The sequence below is a fragment of the Engystomops pustulosus genome, chromosome 1, assembly GCF_040894005.1.
Source record: "Engystomops pustulosus chromosome 1, aEngPut4.maternal, whole genome shotgun sequence".
NCBI classification, from domain to species: domain Eukaryota; kingdom Metazoa; phylum Chordata; class Amphibia; order Anura; family Leptodactylidae; genus Engystomops; species Engystomops pustulosus.
The window spans coordinates 10,392,494-10,401,478 of record NC_092411.1 but is presented as its reverse complement, the minus strand read 5'-3'; the positions used below and the strand labels follow the sequence as shown (position 1 = coordinate 10,401,478).

At 46.7% G+C, this 8,985-nt stretch overlaps 1 protein-coding gene across 3 annotated transcripts; it reads left to right on the top strand.

The window, feature by feature from the left end:
- Positions 1-5,297: 5,297 nt before the first annotated feature.
- Positions 5,298-8,985, top strand: IER3IP1 (immediate early response 3 interacting protein 1). Of its 3 annotated transcripts, none has more exons than XR_011852822.1 (4): positions 5,298-5,458; positions 5,916-6,017; positions 7,166-7,278; positions 7,339-8,985. XR_011852822.1 is itself a non-coding variant. In XM_072133053.1 (3 exons), exons 1-3 carry the CDS (start codon positions 5,368-5,370, stop codon positions 7,219-7,221), a joined length of 249 nt encoding a protein of 82 aa, XP_071989154.1. In that variant the 5' UTR covers positions 5,298-5,367; the 3' UTR covers positions 7,222-8,985. The 3 variants fall into 3 exon arrangements, 1 of the variants encoding a protein (XP_071989154.1); XR_011852821.1 differs by having other exon boundaries at positions 7,166-7,308; XM_072133053.1 differs by having other exon boundaries at positions 7,166-8,985.

Here is an 8,985-nt window from a genome sequence, read left to right as displayed (position 1 = left end):
GATGGGTGTGGGGGTGGTAGTATGGAGGCGCAGAGTAAGGGGACAGATGGGTGTGGGCGTGGTAGTATGGAGGTGCAGAGTGAGGGGACAGATGGGTGTGGGGGTGGTAGTATGGAGGCGCAGAGTAAGGGGACAGATGGGTGTGGGGGTGGTAGTATGGAGGTGCAGAGTGAGGGGGCAGATGGGTGTGGGGATGGTAGTATGGAGGTACAGAGCGAGGGGGCAGATGGGTGTGGAGGTGGTAGTATGGAGGTGCAGAGTGAGGGGGCAGATGGGTGTGGGGGTGGTAGTATGGAGGTGAAGAGTGCGGGGGCAGATGGGTGTGGGGATGGTAGTATGGAGGTGCAGAGTGAGGGGGCAGATGGGTGTGGGGGTGGTAGTATGGAGGTGCAGAGTGAGGGGGCAGTTAGGTGTGGGGATGGAAGTATGGAGGTGCAGAGTGAGGGGGCAGATGGGTGTGGTAGTATGGAGGTGCAGAGTGAGGGGGCAGATGGGTGTGGTAGTATGGAGGTGCAGAGTGAGGGGACAGATGGGTGTGGGGGTGGTAGTATGGAGGTGCAGAGTGAGGGGACAGATGGGTGTGGGGGTGGTAGTATGGAGGCGCAGAGTAAGGGGACAGATGGGTGTGGGGGTGGTAGTATGGAGGTGCAGAGTGAGGGGGCAGATGGGTGTGGGGATGGTAGTATGGAGGTACAGAGCGAGGGGGCAGATGGGTGTGGAGGTGGTAGTATGGAGGTGCAGAGTGAGGGGGTAGATGGGTGTGGGGGTGGTAGTATGGAGGTGAAGAGTGCGGGGGCAGATGGGTGTGGGGATGGTAGTATGGAGGTGCAGAGTGAGGGGGCAGTTAGGTGTGGGGATGGAAGTATGGAGGTGCAGAGTGAGGGGGCAGATGGGTGTGGTAGTATGGAGGTGCAGAGTGAGGGGGCAGATGGGTGTGGTAGTATGGAGGTGCAGAGTGAGGGGACAGATGGGTGTGGGGGTGGTAGTATGGAGGTGCAGAGTGAGGGGGCAGATGGGTGTGGGGGTTGTAGTATGGAGGTACAGAGTGAGGGGGCAGTTAGTTGGGTAACATGTTGAAAGCGTGAAAGTAGAGGGAAGAGTTGCAGGGAGTCTTGTTCTGGTCTATGGGTCAGTATATTACGGTGATATCCCATGTATGTAGGTTCTTTGTTTAAACAATTTTGCAGAATAAAAACACATTTGGAGAGAAAAATCACTTCCTATTGCATCACCATTTCCTAATTAGTGTAACATTTAGATTTTTTGTTGATTGAGCGCTATTAGGGCTTATTTTTGCATCATGAGTTGTACTTTTTTTTGTAATCTTTGTGGCATAAATGTGACTTTTTGATCACTTTTTATTGCTGTCTTTGTTTGGTTGGATGCACAAAATCTGTGACATCAGTACAAGACGTTAAAACTCGTCCAGGGGTGTGAAGTACCCGCAGACATGGACGAGTATTTACGTCCTAGGTCGGCAAGGAGTTAAAATGTGGCGTCCCTATGGGGGGGTCATCAGAAAAAAGGGGCCAGCAGACAACCCCTTTAAAAATGTCTTGCATTGTTCTTCTCCTACAAGACCCACGGACGCTGAACTGCAATGTGAACGAAGCCTCAGGGATAACAATGTATTGTCTTTGTTGTGAATGTATAATGTAACCATTTACAAAAATATGCTATTATGTTATCTTATATGTCAAAATAATAAGACATTATGTATCCAGGTCCCCGGGCTAGCGACATGGGAACGGCTGGGCTTGCATATCCTATGAAAACTGAATGTAAATTGCAATAAAAATTCACCTTGATGAATACTAATGGCCTATTCCTGACCCTAATCTGGCTCTGGGTCAGAGGGAACCGGGTAACACGTGATTGCAGGATCAGACTACACGGCGTTTGTTTGTAGTCTGTTACCACGATGACACATAGCTCTGCATAGGAGCTGCTAACAACACAACAAATTACATTTCTAATCAACTTTATGAACAAAGTAGCTTCATTTTGATAGACACATTGGAGCAGGAGGACATCACTTGCATAATTCTGCATATCCTATAGTTTGTCAATGACCACAATTTGAGCCCTGACACAGAAGGTCTTCCCTGACTCCCCCGGGGGAACATTGTAACAAAATAATAAATGGAAATCACTTATTTCACCATCAGAAAAAAAAAATCTGCAAAACAATCTGAATGGATACAATGTCATTGTGATGAAAGGGACATATTTCCCCCGGGAAGGGCTGGGATGCCGGTGTGAGGGAATGCTGGGTAATTCATCCTGCCTGCTCCACTGCACACATTCTACATAGGAATATATATATAGTGTCTCTTATATACAGGTTTTACACTTATTATTAGAACATTGAATGAAAAGTCTGGAAAGATGTCCCGATTCCCAAAAATTATGATGTGATTGCTTTGTCTCCCGGTGGACATGGGGAAATAATGCGGCTGGACATGGAGGATGGGATGTGGATGGCGCGTGCCGGATGTTATGTTGTGTACATTAGGGTTATTGTAAAGTGTATGTGACCCCGGAGATAACAACATTTCCTTTAAAGGGGTTTTCTTATATACAATATTTATCCCTTAGCCACAGGATCGGGGATCAATGTCTCATCGTGTAGAGTCTGACTACCACCCTCCACATGATTTGTTGAATGAGGAACCTTAAAGGGGTTGTCCACTTTCAGCAAATAGTTGATACTGTTTGTGTAATGAAAAGTTATACACTTTATCTTATACACTTTCTGTATCAATTCCTCACTGTTTACGAGATCTCTGCTTGCTGCCATTCTGTAGAAGCGTCTTCAGTCTACTTCCAGTGGATAGAAACCTGTCCGTGGTCATGTGATGGACGCACAGGTGCATGAGCCGTTATGATCACAGAGGGTAATAAGAGCCATGTGATACTAAAGGCTTGTGCACCTGTGTGACATAACATGACCATGGTCAGATTTCTATCCACTAGTAGAACAGCAAGCAGAGATCTAGGAAACTCTGAGGAATTGATGCAGAAAGTATATTGGAAAATTGTAGAAGTTTTCATTACACAAACACATTAATTATTTGCTGAAAGTGGACGAGCCCTTTAAGTTCTATAGCTGCCCTATGCTGCATACTCTGCATGGCCCAGGAGCTATGTTGGAAGTCCAATAGAGAACAGCACTAATGTCCTAAGAGATTTCTTGTATGATTCGAAAGACGAAGGTGGAAGTTAGCGATATCCACAGGATACATGATAATCTATGACAAGGGGGAAGGTCTTGGCTTTTGGACTCCATGCGATTAGCAGAATGGGGAATCACAAGACCCCCTTACAAGGGGACTTCTGGCTTTCATCCGTACTGTTAACTGATCCTGAAGTTGCATAGAACTCAATGGATTGGCTAAAAGGACAACCTAAACCCCCAAGTTCAGAGAGGTCAACCAAGGGGTGAGGGGTCCGCAGCCAATTATTATACATTATTACCTATCAAAACCTCAGTTAATGTAGAAGTGGCTACAAACAGATACCATGACTCCTGGCGGCCGTCTCTCCATTCAATCTAAACCTCAATGCTCCTGCAGGAACAAAGAGTTTAGGGAACCCCCATTATGGATATGGCACATTATGGATATGAGGGTACTGTTAGTGCGGTGTCTACAAGTGCGTCGCTAGCGCAATAGGAGCGTGCCTGTGCCAGAACGCATTTGCGTTTGCAGTGAAACACATGTGATCGGTAAGCAACCGCATGTGTTTCCCTGGAAATGCTAATGAGATTGGGTGGAGACACAGCCCCCTGCGCTAGTGCTGTACTTGTAAAAGTAGCGCTAGCAGGACGTGTGACCGTACCCTCAAAGAGCCAGTGAGGACAACACCCGTCCCTATGTACTGTGTATGGTTATCAGTGGGGGAGTTCTCTGATTTTGACCACTGTGGAGTTTCTGCCATGTTTTACATGCTGGTAGATTAGGGTGATGTCACACATGGCGTTTTTGGTCCGTTTTTAAACATCCGTTTTTGGCAGTTTACCATGCATTTGGCTGCTTACAACCTGTTTATCTATTAAGATAATTTGGAAAAACTGACCAAAAACGGACCAAAAACGCCATGTGTGGCATCACCCTTAGTGTAGAAGGACTCTGGCCAGGACACTGGTTTCAGAAACTTGCCCTGATTATAAAAAACGCATCCTAATTTTTTTTACATGCAAATAAACCACTGAGCATGGAGATCCCCTTTTTCCATAGGTTTTTTAAAAATAAGAACAGTTGTTCTCTTCACAATCCAATAGACGGCCTCATCTTAATCTGGTTATCGTGTTATCATCCCCTTACTCACGTACAGGGCCGGCGCCAACACTGGGCATAACCGGGCAAGTGCCGGGGCCCAGAGCTGCTGGGGGGTCCCACATAAGGGTGGTGCCACACCTGGCGTTTTTGGTCTGGTTTTTTTTACTGTTTACCGTGTGTTTGGCTGCTATAAAATCTGTTTATCTATTAAAAAAACAGATGCGTTTTAAAAATGCATGGGTTTTTTTAAGGACTGAAAACGCCATTGTGGCATCACCCTAAGGCTGTACATAAAGAATCCATGGAGGTGAGGGGGGCTGTATCTAATGAATGCATAGGGGGTGAAGGGGACTTATATAAAATACCCATGAGGGGGCTGTTTGGGATGATAAACTGTTTTAGTTTCTGAATTTTTGATTCCTCCACTTGAATTCACTGCAAAGGGGCCACTGAGGCTCTGTCGCCCAGGGGCATACTGATACCTGGAGCCGACCCTGTTGACCTAGACCACCTGGGACCCTACTATTAATCCCTGAACAGACCTAGACCACCAGGCATCGGAGTTCCCCTAACATTCTCGTATTCAGCAGCACAGTTCTGGATTTTGGGTGCCGTAGTGTTGCCCCTCTAAGTGGAATTATGGTCTGAAATCAACTTCCTCTAGGCAGGCCACAACTATTGTCCCTCCTTTTCTTCTAATTTGTAAATAGGGTAACAAAAATGGGCCCCTCACTGCTGATGCATAGGACCCATACTGGTCCACGCCCACACATGGATACATTTATTGATAAATATTTAGTCAACAAAATACTGTAAAAACAGTCATTGGTTACCCATTTCCTTGCACGTTAAAATTGAATTGTGCGCCACTATAAATGTCACCATTTGTCACCAACAATTACATAAGGCTCCATTTTAAAATATTTTATAGAGGTGAAAAATACATTTAGTAAACTTCATCTAGTTGGACTTTACTCTGTTTTACACTGCTTCCGCGTTTTTGTCCTTTTTGTCCCACTCTCCGATCCGTCCCAGCTGATGCCTCCCACTAGTCGCCGCCACGTCACACGGGGAGTCCACCAACAAGATGGCGTTCACTCTGTACTCGCTGCTGCAGGCCGCTCTGCTGTGTGTGAACGCGGTGGCCGTGCTGCATGAGGAGCGTTTCCTGAGCAAGAGTGAGAGCTCCGGGCACCGGGGAGATGATGGGAGTGGTGGTCGGCAATAGTGCACGGACACTGCCACATGTGCACTGTATGGACTACAGCTCCCAGCATGCCCTGCCAGACCAATTACCATATAGCAGGGATCCGATTCTGTCCGGGAATGCTGGGAGTTGTAGTTTCACTTCCACTTAGGATCCCCAAACTCAGAGCAGTGGTTTTGAAGATGCTGTGAGACTACAACCCCCAGCATTCTCTGGCAGTTATGGACTCTCATGCCATGCTGGGAGTTATAGTATCACTACAGGTTGTAAATCATTCATTATGGAGATACAATTGTCACCACTGAGAGTTCAGGGACAACGCTGCTATTATTCCATCTAACTGAGCTGTAGTCGTAGTCAGGCCCCGCCCCCACCCAGTGAGATGTTATCTCTGTATAATGTAGCCTTTATGTTTCTATAATCCGCAGTCGGCTGGGGGGCTGATCAGGGGATCGGAGGTTTTGGAGAAGAGCCGGGAGTCAAGTCTCAGATGATGAACCTTGTGCGCTCAGTACGGACGGTGATGAGAGGTAAGTGATCACGAGATGAGGTGCCGCTGACCCGTGAGACTGATTATTGCCCCGAGTAATGGACCTGCAGGCGCTTCAGTGACTGTATTCTTACAGGAAATCTGCGCTATAAGAGGAACCGCTATACTGTGCTGTATATTAGAACGGGTAATAGGAGGGAGGGAATCCATTATGATGAATGGCGCATGTTATAGAACAGGAGGAACTGAGTAGATAGGACACGGCAGGCAGCATGGTATAGAACAGGAGGAGCTGAGCAGATTGTACATAGTGTCCTATCTGCAGGCAGCATGTTATAGAGCAGGAGGAGCTGAGCAGATTGTACATAGTGTCCTATCTGCAGGCAGCATGTTATAGAGCAGGGGGAGCAGAGCAGATTGTACATAGTGTCCTATCTGCAGGCAGCATGTTATAGAGCAGGAGGAGCAGAGCACATTGTGCATAGTGTCCTATCTGCAGGCAGCATTTTATAGAGCCAGAGGAGCTGAGCAGATTGTACATAGTGTCCTATCTGCAGGCAGCATGTTATAGAGCAGGAGGAGCTGTGAAGATTGTACACAGTGTCCTATCTGCAGGCAGCATGTTATAGTGCAGGAGGAGCTGAGCAGATTGTACATAGTGTCCTATCTGCAGGCAGCATGTTATCGAGCAGGGGAGCTGTGAAGATTGTACATAGTGTCCTATATGCAGGCAGCATGTTATAGAGCAGGGGGAGCTGAGCAGATTGTATTTAGATTTAATAAAACGTGTAATTAATTCATTTAAAATTGGGTTAAGGAGTTGTTGATTTGTTTTTAATGAGGTGTCTGGAGGTTGAAAAACATGTCCCCCATCTTCCAAAAACAGCGCCACATTTGACTGGTGGTCAGTTTTGGTATTTTATCTCACCTATATAGATATGGATGAAGCTTAACTTCAACCCCGCGCACTACTCCCGCTGAGGGGTGGAGCTGTTTTTTAAAGAAATCGTCCGCGTTTCTCAACCTCTGTACAACATCTGCAGCATTTCCTGATATTACATTCAGCCACCACATGGAGCGCAGGATCCTGGAGTCGGAGAAGACTTATCTACTTCTCTTGGACCTGGTACCATGGAAAATGAAAATAAAATTATTTAAAACGTTTTTTTTTTTTTTTTTTTTTTGCAGTTCCCTTGATAATCGTGAATTCGGTGACGATTGTGCTGCTTATCTTATTTGGTTAAAGACATTTTTTTTGTCCTCTCTTGAGAAGAACCAACTGGACTGATGACTCCACCAACCTGGACTCTGTATCCCCCGACTCCACCAACCTGGACTCTGTATCCCCCGACTCCACCAACCTGGACTCTGTATCCCCCGCCTCCGCACAGGGATTGGTGTCACACGTTTTTGTGAATTCTCTCTTCAGTCTGCACCCAACCTGAAGACTGAATGTTACTGGATCTACATAATGTACTACGTTCAGCCCAGCAGCCACACGTGGACAGAATGGTGGGCACATACCACACTCCTGTCTGTAGGGTCTTATGAGACTTGGTCCCGATATCCTGACTCCTAATAAATAATATCTTCTCATTACTCTGACCAAATCCCATCAGCGAGTCCCATCATCTATGTGTGCACCCGGTTGCTCTCCAGCTCTGGACGTGCAAGTCTCTACATGCAGCCTTTATAGTGACCTACAGAATGGCTATTCCATAGTCTCTTGGGATTGTTTCAAGTCACCATCTATTCTGTAAGCCAACCAACACAATGTGCTCATTGTCAACCATTAAAATCCATCCTGATAAAGCAGGGACATTACCCATAGATCCAAGCACCAGGACTCTTAGAATCTTCTTATATTTGTTATCCATGGCCTCCTTCCTTCTGCAATCAACTTGGAAAATTATGCAAATGAGCCCGAAGGGCTCCTGGGGGTGTTACCGAAGCCCTCTCTGCTCTGACTTCACAGGCTGTTACACTGCAGCAGTACATCTTGGTCCCACCCTGCGTCCTGCACTTCCTGTAATCTCAGCAGCAGTGAGCACAGAGTGGGGGGGGGGGGGAGTGTTCCTGCACAGTGTAACAGCCAGTGAAGCTAGTACACAGAAGGGTTCTGATAAAACACCCTTTCTTGGTATAATTTTAAAAGCTGATTTAGAACGAAGGAGGCCATGGACAATAAATATAAGAAGATACCACAGTCCCGGGGACTGGATCTATGAATAATGGATGCAATTTGATGGTAGATTTCCTTCTGCAGCAGGTGTCGGGTATTGTCCATGGAAAGGTCTGTAATCAGACCTTTGTGTATGTTGTTAGTAGCAGCAGGACTGTCATAGATGGATTTACAGTAAGGATTTTAGCATTTCAAAGCGCACTGGGGGATTGACCTCACACTGCTGTGCTCTTGCCTCTCTGCAGGCCCAATACCTAACAGTGTATCCAGTATTAGACATATTTTGATGCATCTCGGGTGGCATTCACACTAACGTAATGGGGACCGATATCCCATTGACGCCTATGGTGCCCAGTCACGGGGCGGTGTGAGCGCACGTTGTCTCGCCGCACTGTAACATGTCCCAGAGAATTATAGTACCTGTGTTACGGCGCCGATCCTGCACTTCTCTATGAAGAGGGGAGGGGGGAGCTCGCGCGTTAGTCTGAACGAGGTCTTACCTGGGCCATAAGCAGAAGGGGCACAGCGCTTGGTGGAGATGTACAAATCTCTAAGCTAATGTTGGTGGATCTATCATGAGAATGATCTATTGTCATCTTGGGGGTGGGGGGGGGGGATGAAATTAACTTGCTGAATTTGACCAATGTCTGTCCATGTGTGATGTGACGTGTAGCCCTGTGTCTGAGGTGTAAGAAGCTGCCATAGTACATCAGGCCACTGGATCCAGAGTCGCTCTCTCCTCCGCAGCAGCCGACGCCAGCTTTTTGTATTCAATCCTGTTTTATATGTAGATCTTGGGAAGAATAATAAAAATGTCTTACAAAGA

Excerpts from the sequence above, each read along its gene's own strand:
- IER3IP1 (XM_072133053.1), top strand. The coding sequence starts at position 5,368 with ATGGCGTTCACTCTGTACTCGCTGCTGCAGGCCGCTCTGCTGTGTGTG. Across the intron at positions 5,459-5,915 it reads GGAGCGTTTCCTGAGCAAGA|TCGGCTGGGGGGCTGATCAG; the intron begins GTGAGAGCTCCG and ends TATAATCCGCAG. Across the intron at positions 6,018-7,165 it reads AGTACGGACGGTGATGAGAG|TTCCCTTGATAATCGTGAAT; the intron begins GTAAGTGATCAC and ends TTTTTTTTGCAG.